This window comes from Aythya fuligula, chromosome 2, assembly GCF_009819795.1.
Source record: "Aythya fuligula isolate bAytFul2 chromosome 2, bAytFul2.pri, whole genome shotgun sequence".
NCBI classification, from domain to species: domain Eukaryota; kingdom Metazoa; phylum Chordata; class Aves; order Anseriformes; family Anatidae; genus Aythya; species Aythya fuligula.
The window spans coordinates 151,599,152-151,624,556 of record NC_045560.1 but is presented as its reverse complement, the minus strand read 5'-3'; the positions used below and the strand labels follow the sequence as shown (position 1 = coordinate 151,624,556).

Below are 25,405 nucleotides of genomic sequence, written 5' to 3'. Positions count from 1 at the left end.
TAAATTTAATTTAGGAAAAAAAAAAAGTTTTGGGGGGGGTTTATTTGTTTGTTTGTTTTTTACTTGGTCCATAGCAAGAAATAATATCAGACAGGGTCACAGAAAATGTGGAAAAAAATGCATTAAGATCCTGACTTGAAGCAGTGTCCAGCACTATCTCCCAGTTTCAGAAGCCTACACTCTTACCTGTTGTAATTATGAACGAGATCAAAAAACATCATGTCTGTAGTGTTGACAAACTTGCACTGGACAGGCAGAAACTCTCCATCTGCTGAGCACTGAGGTGGGCTCTTCTCCCCAACCCCATGCAGAATGCGACGGTCTCGGATCTCACAGGTCCCCGGACCTGACAAAAAAAGAAGTAGTATTTATTAGTGCTTAACTTCCCACAAACCAGGGCATGGCTATGAAGAGGCTTAGACTCATTATGTTGAACATGCAAATCTAGGTGCCTCATATTGTCTTTATAACCAAATGAAATAGCCACTTAATTTAAATTTCTCAGTTAAGCACTTATACTTCCATAGCATAAGTGTAGGCTGCAGTGTCCAAGCTCCTGATCTACCACCTTTCATTCATACCAAACCTTCTGTCCCCACAAAACTTACCATTTTCTTGAATCTTACTTACACTGTGTTGGCTTTCCTCTCTGCCTGGTGCCATAAATCTCCATTCCTTCTGAATCTACACACCAGCACTGACCCAGCTCCATGTCGCACTGCACCACATCAAATGCCCCTGAATCTGTGCACTGAGGGATGTAGGAGATGCTACTGCTGTTGATGTAGCGACTCACCAAGATCCTCTGCTTTTGCAGCTGGCAGAAGGATAAGCCTGTAGTACCAGAGCAGGCAGTGTTAGAGGAAAGTACTTTTTGGACACTAAATCGTTTATTTTTTTAAGACATCAGCTGAGTTTTCTCAGATGGGGGAGTTCTGATTCTGCCACCCAGGTGGCATCATAACTTTGATCGTTTTGAGGTCAGTAAAACTGGTATATAGAAACCCTCCAGAGCTGGGGTTGAGGATCTCCAACTTAAAGGTGAATACAATCGGTTTAGTTTACATTCATGATTTACATTATTGTGACCTTCATGAATACAGAGCATTCAAGTGTATCATGTTTCCATGATCAGCTTCAAAGAAACTCCAGAAATTCAGCTAGAAAGACACAGTAAATTACAACAAAATAGAGTACACCTAATCCTGGGATAAACACATTCATGATTTCAACAGTTCAACTGAAGATTTAAATGGCTTTTTGTCCACTCTGAACAACAGTGGAAACATTTAACTTACAAGATATGGGATATCCATCCTGTTTGCTGCCAGGTACCTCGATGCCATTCTCATCCACACACCAACATGAGAGACCATTTCTACTGCACTGAACTGTCCTGAAGCAGAACACGAGTAAGACATTTTATTGTTAGCTCCAGAATCCTCAGTCAGCATGGGACATAAACTATAGCAAGCAGGTTCAAGTATTTTATTACTGCAAATAATGGAACCATAGAGGGCTTTGTTTTGGGTGGCTCTAAATCATTTGGGTCTACCCAATGAGAAATCTAAATTCTAGTAATTCTCTGGAGTCTTCAGAAGTTGCCAATAACTGACTTGAAATCATTCAAGAGGCAAGTAATTTGCACAGAATACTGATACTTGGTATCTGAGATTTACCTTACGTTTTGAGATCTTTTCTAACTCAAATCTAGCATGATCTAGGTCCCCCATCCAAGGCAACAACAGCAAGATATTAGTGAACATTACAATTTGTGCTTCCTCTCAGCTTTAACTTATTATCTTCTTGCCTCTTCAAGCAATGTGCTGTTTTCTAAACCACTGTTGTCCATGTGTTTTTTATTTCCTTTACTGCATTTAGGAGAAAACTCAACTGTGCTACTTAAAGCAGTGTGAATAACTCCTCCAAGTCAGCTTGGATGAACTATGTCAGCTGGCGTGCTGATCAAAGGTCTCATGCCTATGGGTGTGCATAGGAAGACAGCATTTGCATTATACAACATTACACAATCTCTATCAAGTATTCAATATGCAAATGATGCCACCACAATTATCCTATTAGTCTTAAATTAAATTGTAAACACAGAAATTAATTCCAGTAACAGGGAAGTAACCCAGAGAAGCTGTGGATGCCCCATCCCTGGAGGTGTTCAAGGCCAGACTGGATGGGGCTTTCAGCAGCCCGGTCTGGTGAGAGGTATCCTGCCCATGGCAGGGGGTTGGAGTTAGATGGTCTTTAAGGTCCCTTCCAACTCAAAAGGAAATTCTATGAATTCACTCAGGAGAGGCTGAATCTGAAACATAGCTCAATGAAGTCCATTCAGTCCAGTCCCCTGTGCCACTCATCCTCCAGTCTACTGATAGGAAGGCTCTTCAAAGCTGAAGCTAAACATTTAAATAGTAGGGAAAAGTCACGGAGTAAACCAGCAGAATCAGAGCAGGGATGATTTACCTGAACTGGCCGTCTTCTGAGCACTGAGGAACATAGGTGTCTCCTCCTGCAAAAGCCTTTTCCCTCTGAAGCTCACATGGACGCAGTGGCTGGGAATCTGTCTGGTATTCTGAAAGCATCAAGAAGGTAAATGCTAAATGCGGTTTCACTGTGAGCCTGCTTGTATCAAAACCCTGTTAAATGCCAGTGCTGTACAGTGAAAGTCCCAGGTTCGTGAGCCCTCCATGCATTTCTACACAGGACAGTGCTGAACAGACAAGCTGGGCTGCCAGATGTGGGATAAGCATGTGACGGAGGTCTTTCCCAGGCCTGTATTTAATTAATATCAGCTCTGTTCTGTACTAATACAGCATAATTTTCTGGTATCTGAGTAGTTTTCTTAGAGTTAGCTGTGTTTACCTCCACAAAACAGTGTTTTACCATAACCACAACTATTTCTCACAGGGAGGGACATCACTGATATTGTTTCTGTGAAAAAATAAAGCTAAATAATTACTATTCTATAAAAAGGAAAGGTATTTCCTCTTAATCTCATGAAAGAATTCTTCTTAAAATACCTTCTTAATCTCATGAATTCTTTAAAGGAATCAATGCCTAGCAGGTAGTGTCAGACTTGGAGTCTTAATTTACTACTTCTTAATTTTTTTACCAGTACAAGTAGTTAGGTATCGAAGCCACCAAACAAGAGAACAGTTTGCTCTTCAGTTCTTAATGCATTCAAAACCAAATTTTTAAGGAGTTTTAGAAGAACAATGAAATTCAGTAGTGACTTTTTAAAATTAATTTATTATTATTATTATTATTATTATTATTATTATTATTATTATTATTATTATTATTATTTTACAGAACAGATTAGTTGATCTGACAGTTTCCCTGTCCTCAAAATCTGAGGAGTATCATACTTTTAATTCTGTTGAACAGTTCTAAAATAAATAAATGAATAAATAAGTAAATGCAGTAAACAAAGCCATAAATGCAGATTTAGACCATGGATTCACTAAGTGCAATATTTGATTTAAGTGCAACCATATGTATAGCAGTGTAAATACTTCATAAGTTTTCTGAATACTTTCAGCCTCTGATTTGCAGCTCAGGGACTTGAGCCAGAGGTGTTTTCTGTGCACTTCAGAACTCTCAATCACTTTTATCTGTGATTTTTTTTTCTGTGTCCCCTTAAGCCCATGTAAAAATTGCCATGAGACTCTAAAGGTTTTTTAGGTTAGATCACCTATAGATATCTGTATGCCAACAAACCTCACACCATTCTCAAACGCGACTCACGCAGTTTCCGTAGGGTGTGTGGAGATCCCTTTGTACAGTGCCAGAGGCAGCCGACTGAGGCACCTGAGTTAAAACGTTAATGGGTTGCTCAAACTGCTTATCATGCAGGACTAGCAAACTTGTTTTTTTTTTAAGCAGAACGAAGAGAGTTGGTGACAGCATTCAGACTATTCAATATCTTAAATTGGTGATACAGCCTAAATTAGATGATGGGACACATGAGCAGAAGATATAACCTGATGAACCTTAGCTTTGCTGCAGCAGCACCCTTTCCTGTCCAAGCTTCTCTACTCCAGCCTGTTCTTCCAGAAAACTTTGTTTTTCCACCCAAAGTCCAGGTGGACTTGAACTCTGACTACTCTAATCACAGTTAAATCCTCACAGCTCAGGATTTAACCTGGAGCTCAAACTCAGTCTGCACAGCACACAATAATCACATGCCAACAACTCAAGATTATTATCTATATCTACCAATGATTCAAGATCATTACCTACTTAGTTGGATTAACACAAAGAGCATCACAAAGATCACAGGGGCTGTCACTACTGGACATGAGCAAAGGAAAAGGACAAGCATACTTACCAAATATATTGGCTGCTGCTATGTTAATAAAGCAAAGAAGGGCGCAAACTGGGATGGAGCCCATCTTGCGATGGGAGGGCTCCATTCCCTGGTGTCTCTGCGACAGCCCTGCACACCACACGTAGCCCTTGCCTGCCTTTTTATAGCAACCACTGTTCCAATAAGTTCACTTATGTGCTGGTAGACTGGCCATGGAGTTGAGCGAGTGACGCATGTGATACTTCTGAGAAAACCACAAGGGGCCCCTTCACCTGGAGCTGCCCTTGTGGTTTCCATCAGCAAGCCCTCACCCCTCTGTAGGGAGCACTCCTGAGCCCAGTCACTGGAAAGGAGAACGAGCAGCAGCAGGCAAAGGGGGTGCCTGGGGGGACTTTGTTAAACTGCCATGCACATTGAGCAGATTGACATTGCCCTGGCCAAAGATCCTCTTGTCACCTGTGTAACCATTTGCACTGAGTTAGAGATCCAGCCACTTGCCCAAGAACCTAATGTCCCACTGAAGTCAATGGCAAGTTAGAGACCTGAAATATATTAGGCAGCCTTAGCATGGGGCAGGTTTGTGAAGAATGCTGCCAACACTGAAGAAACATCACATATCATAAGGTGTGTTTAAATATAAGCTTTAAGTATGATATTTTGACTTTGTTAAGACTTTGTGCCCCTTATTAGAAGCACATTTTTGGGGGGATTTCTAGAAAGCCTAGCCCAGTATGGGGACAGGCAAGATGGAGGCTTCCAAACAGGGCAACGCTATGAGCAAATACACCTTGTGGTTCAATTGTTAAGTGAGAAATGGGATAGATGAAGCTCCACTGACTATGAAGGGAATTGAGGGTCAGAGTCAAATGCATTCAACCTTCAGCTTCCACTTGCACCAAGCGCTTTATGCTGCCAAATATTTGGCTGGAAGTAGCTTAGCTTCTGAGGCTTCATCTTCTAGGTGTTATACATGTATGACAATTAAGCATGTTAACACAAATCAGTTCTTCTGGGAACTTATTACATGCAAGATCCTCAACCTAAAACAATTCAGAACTATTATTTCCTTGGTTCCAGAGTATCATTTCTTACTTGTCCACCTCTTATGACTCTTAGTAGCATCTACCTGCAAGAGAAATTATAAGAACTCACATTCACCTAAAGCTAGCTGGACAACCAGGCCCAGAAGAATTAGCTAAATAACAGGAGCACACGTTTGAGGTTGGAATTAGGCTGATTTCATGAAAAAAAGTGACAGCAGCACTCTTATTAGTGACCCATGGGTACTGGAGAGACTAGAAAGAATTCCATCGATGCCTTCTTACAGACCATGACTGTGCCTGCGCTAACAGTGATTCAAGCATCTTTCTGTCTGGGCTGTAGACCTCTTAAGTGCTACAGCATTTGATATATATGGTAAATGTGACCTCAAACAGCTGTACAAGCTTGCTTTACCAGGATTAGTCTTTTTAAAATGAGTGAGGCTATATTTGGACTTCATTTTCAAGCAGTCTATTCTGGTTTTAAGTCAGTAGTCAGCGGAAAGATCAAGCTGGGAAACAACGAAGAACATGACCAGTGTAGAGGGCAGGCTGAAAAAGGCACCTTCAAAGGCATAAAGAAAATTTCTGTAACAGCCTGGATTAAGCAGACACAAAAAGAAAATGAATTTCTGGATTAGTGCAGCATATGTAGGGAAATACACATGCAGATCAAAGCCCTCAGACCAAACAAAGAACAGAATTAGTACTAGGGTGGTTGAATTGTAAAAGATTTTAAGTCTGACCATGAAATATATTCCACATTTTTCTGGATATTTGCTTCAAGAGTCTCAGGTTTGTGTCTGACCCCCATTCCAGTGGGGCAGTTACAGAGGAGCAACAAGAGCCAGCACAGCCCCGTGCCATGGGCTCTCCAGGGGCAGCAGGTTCTGTGCTTACATGTAAAACAATGGGGCAAAGGAGGAGCAATACATTTATTTAATCCATTTTCTAAAGTTAGTCCAAAACTGTTATTCAGGCAATTGCTTTCAGGCAATCCTTGCACAGCAAATGGGGAGAGAGAGGCTTTTTATGGTAAACATTCACTTTCCTCCTCCTCCTTTGCTGACTACCAAAGGTCATTAGTAGTTATAATGGAATAATGCAGACAGGAAACCAAGGAGGTCTCAAAGGGCTGTTATTAACAGAAAGGAGCACAAATCTACAATATCTGCATACTGTTGATTCCCAAGACTGCTTTTTATTTCCTTCAAAAACACTCAGAAAACAACTTCTGAACTATGCAAGTGGGAAGAGCAGCCAAGTCTTAAAAGTCTCTTCAAAAGCCAAGTGTGAGAGAGTGCTGGCAATCTGTATCACTTAAACCACTTCTAGATGTGCATCACACCACGATGGGCATTTTGGTACATGCAAGTTCAGTGGGATGCAATAGCCCATGGATCCAAAAAAAAAAAAAAAAAAAAAAAAAAAGTTTACAGACAAATAGTTTAGAGGAAAAAGACATTCTTTAGAGGAAAAAGAAAAGACACATGATCTGTGGCTGGCGAGACAAATTAAGAAAAAGCTCAGTGCATAACATTCCCTTCAGTAAAGGGACAACGGCATTGAACTCTATTTTTAGCACTTGGGAAAAGATGGAAAAATATCTCAAATTAGCTCATCACTGGTGGTAAGCAAAGAAGCAAGTGGAAAAGGTCCCTGCAGCTAATATGGCCTTAAAAGTAGTTTGTCTTCAAAATCATTGTTTTAGTGCTGTAAATGAAGGTTTTATTTGTTGTATGCAGTATCAAAAATCAACTCAATCTAGATTATAGTTGATTGGGAAAAAGAAAAAATGTCAGCGTGATGATACCTGCTGTTGAAATCCCAGACCTTAAGGGAGAAGCAGTGATTTATCCAGTGTTCCAGTTTTGCATTTACTTCTTTTAGCAGAAAAATTGCACAGATTTGTGTAAGTGTCATGATTACATAGCAGAAAGGCTAAGTGCGACCTGTATAGGTATACATAAACATCTATATCCATAGAAAAGTTGCTTTCACACAAATAAAGCTTGAGCCTGAGAAACCTCATATTAATGAAAGATCTTAAAGAAATCTCCTGAACATGGCAGCAAATTAGAAGTAAAAATTTTAAGAATGGCAATCTTTGTCACCCTATGCCCATACCATGTATTTAATTTACTTTTTAAATTACTGTTTTTCTGTTTTAAATAGGAAACAAATACCGGCCCATCCTCTCCCACATTTTAAGAAAACCATGCAGAATCATAGACTTGTGCTATTTCTTAGTGGCTTAGCTTTCCTTTGTGAGCACAAAATATTTCATGTTTGGGACATTTCTTCTCAAGCATGAGACTCTTTCCCAGCTTCTTCACATGATCTTGGTGTAGACAACAATGACTGGATCTTGTGAAGCACTTGTTAGCTATAATTTAATCCTCAGAAAAGGACAAAAATGTCAAAGTGTGACAAAATTAAAAGAAGAAAAGCATAGCCCCACCAGATAATAGAAGTTTCAGTCACTTCACACTTTGTGTTCTTCAGATTGAAAGAATGATGGGGAAGTAGCAGAACACTAAAGTTAGCTGAGTCAGAAAAGCAGGCAGAGGACTTCTCAAATTATTATTATTATTATTATTATTATTATTATTTGTACTATCATTCACTAGTTGGCAAAGTGGCTTTGGTGACAGAAGAACCTAAAGAAGCCCACTTAACAAAACTTGAATTTATTTTTACCTCTCCAGAAACAAACCATTCCTAGGATAGATGAAATGGCTTTTTTTTTTTTTTTTTTCTTACATATTCTTATGTAAGAAACAAATCTTATATATTTTCTTACATAGCTAACAGGAGATAGCACAATTTTCCTCTAAGGATGTCTAACCTTGTCAATAGAAGGTACAAAAACATTTATTTTAATCTTATAGCATCCGGAACACAGACAGTTTTGAACCCCCAAGCAGAATTCTGCTCTGCAGTCAGCAGTGGAGTGATGGATGTATCTGCATGCTTCGTAGATTCAGTATCTGGCAACTGCAAACTAATGCACGTGAGAAGAGACATCCCTAGTCACACAAGGACATCAAAAAAGTGCTGAATGTCTGGTGTTTGTAGGACAAAATTATCTGTGGTCTGTTTGACAATGCAATACGTAGCCTTCTTTGAAATGAATGCAACAGTGTATATATAGTTCATGAAGTCAGATTTCTCCTTGAACTTGCTTTTTAAGTCCTCCTGCCACACAAGAAAGCTGTGGAATTCATTATGCCACCTGAGGGTGGTGGAGGTATAAAAGACAGAAATAAATGAAAAAATGATGGATTAAACAAACTCATGGAGAAGAAATCTATCAGCAACCGATAAAACTGATAAATCTTCATAAAGATTTTGTTTGAAGTAACATTTGTTTTCCAGAACTGAAAGCTACATTAAAGGAAAGACCAACTTGCACAGAGCCTTTATAGTTAATAGATTTCTGTGGATGCTCAACATTATGCTTCTGCCTAACATAAGGTACTGGATGGCTAGATCTTTGGTCTGATTCAGGGCTAGAAAAAAGTGTTTTAGATATTGCTCCAAGATCTGAATTTGGTCATCTCTCTTCAATTTCAGACAGCATTTTGAGATGGTGTCTTCAATAATGAAGAAAAGATTTATATCAGAGTAATTTTTTTTTTTTTTTTTTTTTTTTTTAGTATGTTCAAGATCATAGCAATTTTTGCTATGTGAACAACTAAACTATTTCTGCGTATTAGTGACTTGTTTAAACACTGCCTGATTTCATTTTTGCCCCAGTCCAGAAGAGGGCTAGGACAGGAATATTCTCAGCATTGTTTGCTCATTTCCTACTACAGCACAATCCTGAACAACCATTTATAGGCAATATTAAAATACAAGAAATCATTAAAATAACCTTAAGTTGTTTTGTAATGACACCACACACGGACACAAAACTAGATAAATGCTCTTAGAAGGCAGACATCAGCCCACAAAGAGATACCACTGCAACTAAGTTGTCAAAAGACCCTTTCAAGAACCAAGTGCATTGCAAAACTCAACACTTGAAACTGTTAAAACACCAAAGCAGCTCAGGAACAGAAAGTCTTCTGATTACTTCATTGCGCAGTAAGAGAGCATTTGTTACTGCAAATAATTTATTGATTATATAATTCAGCTACAGGGTAAAATACAACTGAAGATCCCCTAAGGTTTTGAGATGTACACAGATAAAGATTATCCATCACTGTATGTAGTTTATTGACCACAGGCTAAACACGAGTGAAGATTCCCTACTGCTTTAAAACAAAATAAAAAATATAAAAGCAAATGCTCACCAACTCACTAAAACTAAAGTCCACTGAATGGAAGCCCAGGCACATCATCTCAACAGACCTTTATTGTATTAGAATGCAGTCAACATTATTGCTATTATAAAAAAAAAAAAAAAATCACAAAAGAAAGTACTTTGCGTCTCTCGTAGATGTCATCCTAGTGCACTGCTGCCTCTCTCGGCGTGGTTAGTGACAATACACTGACGCACAGGGCTACAGCTGAACACGGTGGCTCTCACCAGTCTTACAGAAGAGGAAGCTGCTGTTTGAGCAATCAGCAATTGAACTGGCTTCAGGTATTCACGGCTGGCTCGTCTACAGCTTACACAGCCTAGTGTGCGCATAAAGGGAAATCCACTCCCATATAATTTTTCATGCTAGTTCGTTTTCTCCACACGCTCTCCAATTTTTCATTTGGGTTGTTCAGGCTGGTGCAGAGTGGCCGTCGAGTGCTCACTCTGCTCTTTGCGCAGTGTATTTTCATAGTCGTTACATGCTCCATATTTATTTTCCATATATAAACAGACATACACATAGTGTATAATAGTTATTGCTAAAGACAGATCCCTATAACTGACACCAAGGATGTAACAGTATAATAAAAATCATTACTGAAGTATTTCAAAAACTTTGTAAAGTGATCACCTATAGCCACATAGTCTCAGTATAATGGAAAATTAGCAGCAACTAATCAAATGCAAAGAGAGCAATGGATTAGAGCCTCTGGTTTTAATAAGCACTGTGAAATTAAGGCTGACAGACTGCAACATTTGTAAGCAGTAGAGAGAACACACAAGGTTCCAGTCTTTTAAACTGACATGGCAAAGGTGATTCCCATTCACAATGAGTGGCATAATTGCAAGACCCCCTTCACACATCAGCACCTCCAGAGAGCTGGTAATAAGGCGAGGATCTCAAGATGGATGAGCTGCCCACTTCTTGCTACAAAGCTCCTGCTTGCAGTGCTTCTCGCCTCTGATTTTGTGGCTGATTTTAACATCACACTCTGGTTATCTCAGCGCAGGATCTGTTTTCTGTCTTTTAAAGTCTCAGTGAAAAATATTTGCAGTTTTCCTTCAAATACAGAGGAAAAACATTCTGTTTTGCAAGCATTAAAATACCTCTATAAATTCACAGCAAAGCCTAAGTGACTCCTGTACATGAAAACCTCCTTCTTGGTAAATAGCTGGAGCCCAACAGAGCTAATGTGTAGGTTTTTTGTTTGGCTGTTTTGTTTTTGCAGAATTATTTCGAGCTAAGCTAGAAGCCAGATGGGAGCAGGAGGAGATCAACATTTGCACATGATATCAGAAGATGCGTACTAGAGGAAGGCAGCAAAACCATCTAAAGATTTTGTTGTGGTACACAAAATCTGACCGTACACGGCTTGTAGGACACTTAAGACATAAGAGAAGAGCAGAGGAGCCCTTTCCCTAGAATCCCTTCCACCAGCAACCAAAAAAAAAAAAAAAAGGGCAAGATTGAAACCCTCCTGGCATCATGAAACAAGACGGAGTGCAGAAAACTGAAGAACAAAATGAGAAACAGATGCAAGGTGGAAAACAGACAAGGAGCACATGTAGAAACTTAGGTATCACATGAAGAGACAGGAGGATGTCAGCTCTACAAGAGGACTGCACCCCTGGAAGAACAGCTCCAATTCTCTGCAAGCCAGCAAAGAAAACCCATCAGAAAACTGAAACTCATCTTCTAAATAGGGTTATGGACTTCTGTGGCTGCAAATTACTCTATACTTGAACAAAGGTCTATGCATCTAAGGCCAGAATATCCAAAATATGGGCATTACCTCCCTACAGCCACCCAAGAACAGTATTAGGAAGTATCTGCCAACCCATTCCCTGCCGTACAATTTCATGCAACTCTCATTTTAGAACTGAAACATAGGTGGCCCCTCACACATGTTATCTGATAACACCACCGTTTTCCTTATGACTGTAATAAGGATGTCCTGCTGCCACCACTGCAACTGAAAACACAGTTTCTGATGTGGATGGCTATATTATGGGCACTGGAAGAAAGGTTTGAAGCAACTCATTCCTGATACTCTCCATAAGAAAAAACAGTGTGGATGAAATCCAGACAAAAAGCTAGGCATTTAAAGGCTCCACAAGTTTGTCATTTAGCCTTTTGGAATCACAAAAAGTGTAACGTCATTTCCCTTTTGTTTATTACTTAAAAGTTAAAAGGCGGCTGCAAACTTAAAAAAAAAAAAAAAAAAAAAATTTACCTCCCTGAGCACAAGCATCAAAAACAGTCATTACAGCACCACATACTATTATTCCCTCCTCGAAGACAGCCTCCTTTGTCATACAGCACAAGAAAGTGCAATTCATATCCAGGTAAGTGATGTTGCTAATAGACTGTGTATAGGTCCCTGGATTATTTATTGAGGAAGCAGGAAGACAGATGGAAAACGATGCCTACAGAATAACAAAAAAAGATTCCCTTGATGTCAACTAGACTTAATAGTATGAACCAGAACACATCAGGTTTGACTGGCACATGAGCAAAGCATTCAACTGTAGGTTACACTCTGTGCAAAACACTTGGCCTTTTATGGCACTTGACTTGTAAGTGTTCAAAAAAACCTTCTCAAGTACTCAGATGTATGGGATGCTTTTGAAACTGGGGCCAAAACTAACATACATGTGTCACAGACTAACGTCACAATTTGAGAAAGTAAACCAAGACAAGTTTGTGAAGCATTCGGGCAACGCACAATGAATGTATCATAACACTCTCCTTAAGAAAACTAAGATTATATTTTTTACAAGATATGATTGCTTGCAAGATTTTTTTCCTCTATTTATAACGATTGACTACACAAGAAATGAAGATAAAAAATAAATATTAAACAGATTTGTTTTTGTTAGTACAGTCCATGCTGAATAAGGTAAGATCCTGAGGGATAAGGTTATGTACTCATGTAAATTTAGAGACTGCTGCAAAGAGCTGCAAGGACAACTCCAAGTCTGACCTCATGACGGCCTTTTCAGGAAATTCCTCCATCCCTGCATTTCCCTTTCTTCCACCTGGAATCTCTCCGCACACCTCCACCTTCAGTAACATTTACAGTTATATTACATCACACACATGCACACACATTGCATAATATCGCTACAGTGTATGCTGTATAAATTAGGTAAATACACTCCACTTTGTTTCAAAGTAATTCACCAGGATTTACACTTCTGTTATACAGTACACACAGTACCACATTCAGGGATATGCAGCAATTGAATAATAAGAGTCTCGCGTATCAAAAAGCAAGTAGGTCACTCAGCTGTTCATATTGGTTTAAGCGGTAATTTAAGCATCCAACTATATAACACAGAGTACTTTATTTATTAACAGTTGCTATAAAAATGTCAACAACCCCTCAGCTGCTGTATTCTTCCTGTATTAGGAAGTTGCCGATCACGGTGCTGTAATTGACTTCCATGTTATCATACAGCTCTGTAATATCTCCTATAAGCTTGACATGGCAAGACTTCTTAAATAGCAACCACTCTGTAACACAGGCTTACATTTTGTTTTTGACATCAAGAGTGATAACTTACTTCAGACATGACAGACAGACAGGAGATGTCAGGGTAGGTATGTTTTAGCAATGAACCAGCCATGCTACCTTCTCAGTTATGGTTTTATCATGAAAGTTCAATGCACAGGTTGCAACGTCTTTCCCAGATAATCCATCTTTGGCACATTTTTTCAATTTAAAGAATCAAAAGGCAGTCCAGGAATTTTTGATTTTTGATGGTCTGTACATTATTGTAATCACATTTTACACTTATATGTAGATCAGGAAGAAAAATGGAAAATGTAGAGTATGCAGAATAGTTTTAATAAACAGTTTTACATACAGTACCTTACATATAGAACAGTGTGTTTGCAAATTTAAATAATTTTTGAATGTACAGTGGCTTGTACTCTTATCAAAAGGTAAATTCAAGTTTACTGTCTATCGGTTCTAAAATGCATTTATACAGATAACTAGAACTGATAAACAGATGCGAGGCATAAAATGTTCAAGTATCTTAATGTCATCAGTTAAATAGCCTCCTTTTAACAGTCATATTTTACAAATTTCAAAACCTGTACATACATTATTTTCAATTTTAGAAACTGCTTGTTAAAAGGTAACATTTCATGTTAACCACCAGTTCTTATAGTCTATTGTAATAAAACTAGACATGTAGATATAAATGTATATAGTATGTATATATGTACATGTGTATCTATACACATATACATACACATACAAGTATGTATGTAGCACTGGGTACAGCGGCAACTTAACAGCACAGGGAAAGTCCTGGGCTCAAAAACCAGCAAGAGCTAACAGAGCAACTAGGTTGCCTTTGGTTTCATGATGTTTCATTCACTGAAGCTGGAAATTTTTACAAAAAAATGTGTAATGTATCTTGCAATATTTATCCTAGTGGTTTAGTATATTCACAGCCACAGACAGTTTTGCTTCTCTTGTCATTCCTCATCCCAGCTGAGGATGGTAAAGTTTTAGAGGGCACAAACCAGAATAGAGCTATCCAGGACCAAAAGGGTACTTTGAACTCTGAATACTGCCATATAACATTAAAAAAAAATAAAATAAAATAAAAACAAAAACCCACCTACATACAATTTGGGGTGGATTGCTGGCACCAAGTAGGACTTTGGAAAAAAAACCTTCATGTAAGCCATAATAAAAATCTCATCCCAGTGGTTGTAAATATTATTTGGCACATCTGACCACTATTTGCCACTTATGTTTTAAAGGAGCCTAAGGGTGCTGTAATAAGGATTTCTATTTAAAAAAATACTTTAAAAAGGAGACCATGACAAGTAGTTTCTTTCAAAATCAAAGCTAGTATGCTCATTTTCCTGAACATTCACGAGAGAAGGAAATAATCTATAAATTTTCTTGTAGAGAGGATACAGATCTCTCTGTGTCTATCTTTCACTAGCAAGATAAGAGGAATTAATTGAAAATACAGTTCTCAATAACTTTTAGTCAGTGGAATACTGAATTTAGAATTTTCTGCCAAAGGTTTCAAAATAGTAGCATTGTTCTTCGCAGAGTGTTTGTTCAGCTTTCTTGTACACAGAAGTTTCCTTGTTTATCATGTTAAGATCAAATCAAATTTTTCAGTATGTAATATATTACATTTTGAGGTTTGGACATTGAATATTCAGATTTTCAGTACAACAGATTTCTTACTCTAGATTTCCTCTCCTTTCTCTAAAGCTTCAGGCTATTAATGTAATCAGCAAAGAACTATATAAATGCTGTCTTCCTGTCAGTCTTGTGGCTAGTAAGAAAATTCACCGTAGAGAACCTATTTTCATTCCTTTATTCTTCCTTTTGTCATACAGAGCAAAGCGTTGCTATTTGCTGTACTTTCCCCATGTCAATTAAGAGCTGTTTGATACGCCTCTTGAGCTGAGGCAATCTTGCCAGAGGATCTGGTGGCTCCAGTTCTCCAGTGAAATCCAGCCAGCTTTCTAAAACTACAGAAGTAAAATAGAGAAGAAATTGGTTAGAATGAGTCTCTGATAAATAATTCTCATAAAAGTTAAATTTTTCTTTCTATCTTATCTTTAATAAGAAGGGAAAAATATACTGAGGCTGTGATTTCTATTTAACAGAAGAAAACAGGGAAACGACCACTAATTCAGTGTTTCACTCAAACAATCCAAACATATCTTCTAATCTGATTATTATAAAAAATGTGACTAGGAGCAAATGATACCCTTAGCTGACAACTTACTGTCTACACACACACACACAAAAGAAACATCAAATTCAAAGCCTTCTTGCTATGACAGATCTGCAACAGTAAATGCAATCCTTGACACAAGGATCAGAGAAATTCTAGGCTCACTTCTGTCACTTTTACAGGTTCCTAGTTGCAAGGTTCAGACTACAGAACAGCTTTCCAGTCTTCAAAAAAATGTTTTTGAAATAATTTCTATGCTTCTAGAGAAAGACAAGGGAAAAGATGAACTCTCTAATTCTAGAAATACTGCCTGGTATGAGCAGAAATACTGAAGGTAAAACTGCAGATAGGAGTAAGATGACTATTTGTCAGAAGATAGTTATGGACTCCTGTGGCTACACTCAAACTCCTCTCATTTGTAAGTTTCTACAACTGGTGAGTAAACTCTTGTGTTGTAATATTTACACCCATACTACAATCTCATGCATGTTTTCCCATGAAACCAATTTATCTTCCTGAAACAAATTACGTGCTAATACAGCAAACCAAAGATGAAAGCAAAACGAACACACTTTTCCTTAATACTGTCAAGTACTAGAACAATCAGGCCAAAAGCCTTCCAGCTGCAGAAAAATCCATCAAATTTATGATCCATATCTGGACAAAGACTAGGCAAATTATCAAAGCTTTCTAAAGTCTAATATCACAGACTTGAGCTAAATTGTCAGGGGTCCTGAGCACTTAAGCTACTTTGATGGACAGTAAGAACCTGTGGAAGAGACCTGAAAAACCATGGGTGCAAGCTCTCGTTATAATTTTAGGTGCCAAAATTTGAATACAATACTCAAAAGTGTCAATCCTCAGCCTCTCATATCACCATCAACACATATTATGAAAGAAGCTGCTACTAGTATTAACAAGTATCTGTAAATACAGTTACCATCAACTTCCTTTTCAATCAGGTCCATTCTGCTGGTGACTTCGTTCTGTACATTCTCTATATGGGTAAGGAGATTTAGCTGCCATTGAAGATGTGTGTCCACTTGTTCCTCTGAGCCTTTTCTTTCATTACAAAGAAACACAGTGTTTCCTTCAGCAGAATTCTTCTTCATAGGTGCAACAGAAAGAAAAAAATTGCCATTTAAGAGTGTCTATTTAATTTCTGGTGTTGATTTTGACACTTGAATCACGATACACTACGCTGTCTCAGAACTGTACTTCTGTCTACTTGACAAAAAGCATATTCAAAAGCCATGTACCATGACACATCAATAGACTAAACCAAACAAAATGCAAATTCCATACAAATGAGCACATATAGCACTGGGGGAGTGAGAGGAGGTAAAGTTTACCAGCTCGAGCACTTTGTTTAATGCAGTAAGATAGACTGCATTTCTGCACCCTCTTAATACAAATCATGAGTCAATTCATGAAGTGCTGAAATGCGTCAGTGTACCATCACCAAAAATATGAAAAACCCTAAGATTTGTTTCAAATTTAGCCAGAGAATGAAGGAATACTGCCTAAAACACACTAATACCCAAGATGTCAAAAGTAATTTTTGCATTAGTCACCTGGTCATTCAACTGCAGATTAAAACAGAAGACTGCTTCCTACCACTGCTGTGATTCCCTGTAACTTACCACCACGGGTTCTGGCCAGAATTAAGTGTGTTCGGGATGGTTACAGGGGGTAACATCCAGAGTTGTGCAAACATGTTATGCAACATACTCTCTGAAGAAGATAATCTTTGAAATAATGAGTATTTTCATTGCAAGTCAGAGATGGCACACAGGTACCTCATCTTCCTGTATCTCATGTTTCAGCTAATGGAAATGACCAAAGTAAGCACATCAGATTGAACACGTTAACTGAAGTGTTCAGTATCTTATTAACAAACAGGATTTGCAGTTTCAATTTTATACCCATTATGAATTCATATCTGATGAAGTTATTTCACTACTGATAATTCTATTTTAGGGATTTAATTTAAGAAAAATTCTGGATACACGTGCTCATAAATGTCACATGTCACAAATGTCACTCATGGCAAATGTCAGATCAAGGAGTGAATTTTATCATTTTAATACACTGGCTTGATGAAATGTTCAGTTGAAGTTCTTTCCTTGTCACTGACAGATCTTTAAGTCACTTCTTCAGCAAAAAATTAACTGTTTCTTTTTGAAGACTTAACCAAAAAAAAAAAAATCAAATCAAACTTAGACCATCCTTCTGGTAGCTTTGTGCGCAAGTCCTGGTGGACAAGTATTGTTAATATTCACAATATTCATTAGAGAAGTTATTTACCAACGATAAGTTTTTGAAAGTCATAAAAGCCTCTTAGCTCTAACACTTTACAGATATAATTTTTCACCTTGTCAGACATCAGGTTTCCCTCTTTAGTGCTTTCACTACTCAAGTTACATCACTAATCTTTATATAGGACATTTCCAATGTAAATGCTCCCTTTCTGACAACTTTCAGACTCTTGTACACCTACAAGAATGTTGCTTTTCCCTTGCTGTATGAGGACCTAAGTGCACAATTCTGAAGTCAAAATTATCTGTTACATGAACTCTTCACACCCCTATGACAGTGAGAGAAAACTAAGGGAAAATTATAGATGCTCTAAGAATTTTTTTTCCCCTAAATATATTATAAAATATATTCTTCTTTTGTTTTTTTTTATGACCTCTGTATTTATTCAAATAGTCTATCCTCTTTCAAAAATAAGTTAAAAACATGATCAAACAGGTTCTCCTCTGAGCTGAGACCAAGAAGACAGATCAACACAGACTGTATCAAGGAGTGCTGGAAGAGGTGGTGAGAGAAGCACAGTACAGGACAGAGCTTCTGAAGAGGAAATAAACAGGACACTCAGGCAGGGCAGGCTCATGCTTTCAGAAGCAGGAACAAGGAAACTGAAAAATGTTAATGTACAGTCCAAAAAGGAACCTGATAATAGTCAATCTGGACATTGGTTATAAGAGTAAAGAAAATCTGCAATGGAATTGTAGATTAGGAAAAGGCAAATCAATATGGAGGACCAAAATATTCAAGTCTCTGTGGGAAGATAGAAGGGAAAATATAAAGTCCTAACCAGGAGTTTGACAAGAAGCAGCAAAGAAGGCACCTTACAGAGAAACCAGTTCATGCAAGAACACTGCTGCTGTCTTAAGATAAGTACAAACTAGTTCATGGAGAAACCAAAGAACACTTTTTAATACATGCTAAGCCTTAATATTACTCTGAAACCACAGGTAACTACTGACAATGACAAACTAAGGTGTCCCAAAGCAAAGAGGACCCTGACACTGTCTCAACAGACTTCTTCCTGGTTTAGAGAGAGCACCTATTTTTTTTCCTTCAGAGACTACATCATATATCTAAACATTGATTTCGTTTCACTGCTCACATATTTTCTTCTTAATTCTAAGTATATTTATTATATTTAAAGTGACAATTTCAGGTTTGGTTGGAAGGAAAGTGTCTTTCACTGTTGCATGTCTCCTTACTATACAAGCTGAGCAGAATAATGTGATTTAGCACAGTTATTTCTAAATAGAATGAGCCAAAATTTTCCATTCAGAATATATAGTTTACATGAAATATTTAGAACTAGACTTAGAAGAAAAAGACATCTTACTTCTTCCACACCACAAACTGTACCTCAAAAGGGGGATGAGTTGGGTGATTTATTCTCATGTTTGATATTGTAGAGAACTAACTAATACAAAGCTAAAAAGTTTCAGCCCTTTTCCACAATGTAATAGGTTCAAACACTTAATGCAAAATTAAGAAAGAGATGTTTACATTGCTGAATATAATCCTGACTAGAAGTCGGGGAATAAAATAATTAGAAGAAATGTGAAATATAAGACTGAAAAGAAGTTGCACACAACTTTTAGCTTAGTTAATCTGTAAACCATTACTTGTGGAATTCTAGTTAGTATTGATATTAAAAGAAGAGTAGAGTAAAATAAAAAACACTATTACAAATCTCAGTTTAACAACAATTAAAAAACACAAATAGGAAACAGAATTGAGAGAAAAAAGGAAATTCGTCCTGTTTTCCTCACATCTCAAAAAACACTGAAGTTCTGTTTCAAGACACCACATTTTAAGCATAGGACTTTTTTTTTTTTCCCTTTGAAACATTGGAAAGGAACAAATACAAACAGTTTTAGCATAGGCAGTACTTTAACCATATTTTTCATTTCCTTCACCAATCCAAATACATACTGTTTACCTGAAACTATTTCAGCGATCCAACTTTGCTCTTAGTGATTTCTACTGACGTATTTGAAAAATACTTTTATGTACTTGAACTTTATAAGATTGAACATACTCTTCTAATTTAGAAACTTCCCAGATGAAGAATCTACTTACCTGCTCATTCATGCCATCATCTTTAAAAGAATACTGTAAACAGTTTTTATTCTCTGAACAAAATTCCTGGTCTTCATCAAAACTACTCGTATCTTCATCATCCGAGCTCATAGGGTCAGTGACTGCTTTGCAGTCTTGACCAAAACTCTGTGGTTTTTGGTAACTGTGCTCACTTGTGATGTATGTTTCCTCCATCTTCTGGGGTAAACTAGGTGTCTCTTTATGGTTTTGACTGTGACACGTCCTTTCAGTCAGATTAACAGCATCTGGCAAAGTCACTATCTTTTTCTCTACCCCAAGAGTTATTTGTTCCTGTTCTTTCCGCATCCCTGAATAAGCCCAGAGATGAAGGTCTGGGTGATGTTTATTTCTACAATAAAGGGGAGAAAAAAAACACATGTTATACAGAACTACCTCTTACAGCACTGTACTGTCAAGCATCCACTTCAGCTAGACTGTAACTTTTGAGAAGAACCATTATCCAACATGTAAGTGAATATTCCTAGGTTACTTATCAATTCAGGATAAATCTAGAATGCCCATTTAACACAAAGTCAGCTATTAAAAAACAAACAAACAAACAAACAACAAAACCCACCAATAATAAATAGCAGATCTGCTGAGCACCTAACGCTACTGCAGCTGAGGGTAATCTACATGTTGCAATGGAACTATGTGAAATATTTGATACGATTATTATTATTATTACTTTTAATATGATAGCATAATTCATACGGGAATGGCAGTTTCTATTTCCTGAATATACAAAGGGTGAGAACAGACCCTGGACCGATACTTACTTCAATATCCCAATCTTCAGCTGTAGTCCATGCAGTATTTCTGTTACACCATATACATCAGCCAGTAGGTGATGCGTTGACACAATCTTTTTGGCATTAAGATGAGAGTAGTTTTCTTTCAAAAATGATAATCCACACATATGTCCGTTGTTTAGCCAGTCTTTATCATAAAGATATTTGGCACTCCACCTCTGACCTGGGTGTAAGCAATAAACAAATTGAGGACCATATGAAGCCATAGTGCAATTGTATTTTTAAAACTAGAGTGCTATAATTATAAGCTCTACTCTCCCCTAAACACCTAATATCTATGAGAGAATGATTCAATACCTTGTTATTTTATTGAGATTTTAAAACTTAGTTTTCATGGATTTAAAAGGGAACACATCATTTGAAAACAAAAGTAAAGCTGAAATCTCATAACCTATGTAGATAGCATTTGAAATGAAATATTACCTTTGCAATTAGAGCATGGGATATAAAAAAGTTTAGTGTTGTCAATCTAACTGAAGAAAAATCAGTTTAAATTGACATTTTAGTTTTCCAGTTTAAGTAAGCTCTGAGAGTTAAAAAGTAACTACAATACTGATAGAAATCTTATAGAGTGGATTTTATATGGCTATATCCAAAAGGCCTACTTTGTTTTTGAAAAGCCAACAAATATTTTGTTTTAACAATGAATTCAGTATCTATTTATTGGAAGCCAGGAGAAGGCTTCTTGATAAGCAAATATCTCAAAGCCTTCATGAAAAGTAAACATCTCAAAGCTATCTGACAGCAGAGTTCTTACCCTCTCCTTTGAGGGGTCTTTCACCAGACACTACTAGACAGGATATCAGAGTAAGCGGGCCTTAGGTCTCCCACACTATGGTAACGGCTACAGTTTTAACCCAAGAGGTGTTAATAACTACTTAGCTAATGCTTCTACAGTAACTTAATTATGGAAAAAAAGAGACATTTACTACTTATTCCAATATTACTGTTTACAATGAGGTACCCAGACAAACAAACTGACTAAGATCGCAATATCTTACACTCAATTTCATATCAGACTATCATCATATACAGAACAAAGAACGGGTTGATGGAAGCCCTTCATACCTTTCAGGAGAATACCCTGTCTATCTCCTTTCTGCCCATTATCCCAATACACTTTAAAATACTGACATTGTGAATGACCTTTTTCTCCTGACATAGAAAGAAAAGAAGTAATGGTTAGGAAGGGAGAGAAGATAAAAATTAGGGACACAGTCTCCGTATAGCAGGGGATAACGAAGTACCTAGTACAGTGCAGGGAAAGAACACAAGACAAATTAGTTGTTTTTAATAAGAAAAGGCTTGACTACTTAAAGAGTACACCACACAAGGAATTATCAGACATGACTTTCTACCATCATTTAGGTTCAGATTGGGGCAAATGGAAAAAGTCACATCTGTCCAGCTCTAATTTCTCAATTGGCTTCTCAAAATAATTAAAGAAAACTTATTTTATAACTCTACATACAGGCTTTAGATTTAACTTCCTAAATTCAGAATGAAAGCAAATTTGGGGTTGTGGTCTCATGGCTCTCTTGAAACAGCTAACCGTTAGATAAATAATCAGAAGACATATACATGAATTTGTATCAATTGTTGACAAATATTAAAAGCTTTCCAAACCACATGGTTTTCCTTCAAATAACCAGTAGGAAAAAGGGGCTTATGGAAAAAAACATTTAAAATCAACAGCTTTCTAATCAAATATATTCAGTTCATAAGTAAATAAAGTTCTCTTATTTATTTTCTGTTTCAAAATTATCCTAACAATCTTAAGTTCAAAATGTGCTGTTTGTACACTATTGTTTAACATAAGTGCTAGGTTTTGGCAAAGATTTTACATATTCAATCCACCTTTATTTATGCTATTCTTAGCAAAGACAAAGACTATGAAATCACAATTAATGTGAAATGACACCACATTACACTGGAATATACTATGGATAAGTCCTTTTTCTCTAAAAGAATATTTAAATGAACAGATGTGATTCCAAGTATATGGAAAACAGATCACTGAACAAGAATGTTTAGTTTACAAAGACTTTTTAGAGTATAACGACATTAAAGGTTTGAGGGCATTAAGTTTCATCAACTAAAGTTATGGTAATTTAAATAATGTAGAAGATTTAGCATAGCTGAACAAGACATTACTGACAGGAAAGTAAGTCTCTGCTCAAGGCAAGTCTTTCCCCAAAGAACTGTAACATATAAACACAAAACAGACAGAACTTTAACAGTTTAAGCAACGTATAACATCTCTGCTTAAAAATCCCAAGCAGACAGACACAGATAAAGGAGGTTTACTCATACCTGGTGGGTCTCTGCAGATATAACAGATGTACTGCTCTGGAATGCTGTCCTCTAACAATCCCATGCATACACTGTGCTGCCAACACAAGCACTCTTCACACTGACATCAGAAAAACAAAAGCGAAAACTAAAACTAAGATAATCATATTCAAAAACCACAAGCTCTCTCTTGTATCATCAAAACTCAAAGGGCAGTTCAACTTAAGTAACTGGCAAGAGTAAAACAATTTTATTTGGGTGATTTATGTTTGGGTAGGCAAAGACCTCAAGCTAATAAGCAGCTTTAGTTCTGAAAGTTACCTCAACCACAAATTCCAGACTGGAGAAAAAAATGAAGACGCAATATTTAACAGTATTTTATTACAACATTATAACAATTTAGCACCTAAATATTTAGTAGTGTAACATAAGACAGGAGTATAATATTACAGTAAAGTAGAAAGATAATGTAATACATTACAGCATAACAGTGAAAAGTAGAAAACTCTTCAGTTTAATTATTTATATTTACAAAGCATCTCTCCAGTGCGCTAGAAAGATGTGTTTTTAATATCGCACCAATGGCAAATCTAAAAGAAAAAGAAAATGAAGAGTAAATGAAAGGAGAAATAAGAGAACAGGAGAGCAAAATAGAAGTGGTAAGACATGAAGGCCTAGAAACAGTAAACTGGTTGCTCTCAATGAGACGATGCACGAAGAGTAGATAAGTGATCAACTTTACCTGTCATTGGACTTTAGAAATGGGCAGGAAACTACCACTTCTAAGTACATTTTCCTCCTTTCCCAGCTCAGTGTTTGCCTATTTTCTAAATATCTGCTGTCTTCCTATTGAAAATCTTTCCTCTGTTTTGACATGCATTTTGAACATCAACATATTCAGAACACTGAAGCTGCCTTTCCTCTTGTCATACCACTATAGCCACAGTTTCCTCTCCTCTCTCCAAAAATTTCTACACCAGTCCATTTTTTCCATGTTATTATCGTTGCTGAATTCTTCCAACACACCACTGCATTTCAGTAATGCATTCCCAGGGACAGTTTGTGTACTTGTTTTTCAGATCTTTCTTTCGTTTCCAAAAGACTACAAGTCCATTAACAAGGCAGATGACCCTTGCTTCCTTCAAATCTCAATTAAAATGGCTCCGTATTTTCAACAGAAACTGTACCACATTGATAGCTGAATACAAACCTGTCCTTTGAGTCCAAAAACCACAGGAAGTTCATCATCTGTTTTAAGTTATTGACAACTGACTTCCTCACTTGTGCTTGCATCTTATCTAATCGCACAAATTCCTTGAGACAATGACTTTAAATTATTCATTACTAGATGAAAGATGCTTCTTTCACTGCAGTACAAATACATAAGCAGCAGCAGCTGTAGTCTGTCAGCAGCTGACACCAAGTATTCTTCAAATGGCAAGTTTTCTCCTTTTTTTCCCCTATTCCAAATAATATTTAAACTCTAAGCAGCTTCTAAAATGAGCTAATCATTTCTTGTTTGAGAACTGCTCTTCTAAAGATGAAGCACGCGCATCACAACACAAAGATACTGACAATATTAACATCTGTATGGCAGAGAACTACATCAAGATGCACCATCCTTGGATAGAGTTGAGGTAAATTTACAGCAAGTAGAGTGGTGTCTACAAATAATATACTGTGAAGCACAAGGACCATACCAGAAGTGCTTGTATAATTGGAATGGTCTGTAGACAGAAAACAATGATTTGTGTGTGGAAAAGCATACATCTTCCCAATTTTATCAACTGTCTATAACGAAAAAGGTTACTTTTCCTTACAAACCTGTTCTACATAGCAAATTGTTAGCGGAAACCCATCCCAGAGAAAAAGTTCTGCATACGCTGGAGAGAATCACATGAAGTGCAGAACATAAAAATATTTTGTTATTATTAGTCATGTCTATTTACAACTCTCTACTTAACTTCAGTCTCCAACACCTTAGAAGAATATCTTCCCACGCACAAAATTCACATGGAAAATATACCCCCTCAATTTCTTTACCTGAATCATAAAGCCATTTTCTTCATCCAGTTCACAAATGCATCTAACAATTTCATTGAGAGCATCATCTTCATCTTGAGACTCTTCAAAGTTAGTTGAATCAAAATCCTGATTGTATTCATCACCACTAAGTAACAAACTCTCTGTAGAGGAATCATCCAGGAACTCAACATCTGAAAGATCTAGTAAAAAAAAAAAAAAAAAAAAAGTGAAATTGTGAATGCAAAACATACAATTTTTTTTTAAAAAACTATTCTATCAATTAAAATTCTTAACCTGTATATACCAAAAAAATCACCCTCAAATGTACTACTGGTATTTTATGATTTCTTTATGACCTCTGCAAAATGCCTTTAAATGCAATGCGATTGCATCAGAAGCAGAGTAGCAATCTTTAACCAAAGCAAGCACAATGCAGAACAGCTTGAGGAGTGCAAACATTTTGATTTAAACAGAT

At 37.1% G+C, this 25,405-nt stretch overlaps 2 protein-coding genes across 4 annotated transcripts in view; both read right to left on the bottom strand.

The window, feature by feature from the left end:
- TG (thyroglobulin) overlaps nucleotides 1–4,403 on the bottom strand; it is a 156,707-nt gene extending 152,304 nt beyond the window's left edge. The window contains exons 1-5 of the mRNA XM_032181163.1: nucleotides 4,340–4,403; nucleotides 2,473–2,581; nucleotides 1,299–1,396; nucleotides 631–834; nucleotides 187–346 (exon numbers count right to left, since the gene is read on the bottom strand). Of these exons, the coding sequence (XP_032037054.1) occupies nucleotides 187–346; nucleotides 631–834; nucleotides 1,299–1,396; nucleotides 2,473–2,581; nucleotides 4,340–4,403 (635 nt within the window). The remainder of the gene's footprint in view (nucleotides 1–186; nucleotides 347–630; nucleotides 835–1,298; nucleotides 1,397–2,472; nucleotides 2,582–4,339) is intronic.
- Nucleotides 4,404–12,513: 8,110 nt separating this feature from the next.
- Nucleotides 12,514–25,405, bottom strand: part of PHF20L1 (PHD finger protein 20 like 1) — a 56,642-nt gene continuing 43,750 nt past the window's right edge. For 2 of the 3 annotated variants that reach the window (XM_032180801.1, XM_032180802.1), the window contains 7 exons: nucleotides 24,949–25,130; nucleotides 22,927–23,026; nucleotides 21,682–21,768; nucleotides 20,581–20,776; nucleotides 19,781–20,150; nucleotides 16,332–16,497; nucleotides 12,514–15,182 (listed from right to left, as the gene is read on the bottom strand). In XM_032180801.1, the coding sequence (XP_032036692.1) occupies nucleotides 15,040–15,182; nucleotides 16,332–16,497; nucleotides 19,781–20,150; nucleotides 20,581–20,776; nucleotides 21,682–21,768; nucleotides 22,927–23,026; nucleotides 24,949–25,130 (1,244 nt within the window). In that variant the 3' untranslated portion in view covers nucleotides 12,514–15,039. The remainder of the gene's footprint in view (nucleotides 15,183–16,331; nucleotides 16,498–19,780; nucleotides 20,151–20,580; nucleotides 20,777–21,681; nucleotides 21,769–22,926; nucleotides 23,027–24,948; nucleotides 25,131–25,405) is intronic. The other variant, XM_032180804.1, reaches the window with a different exon arrangement.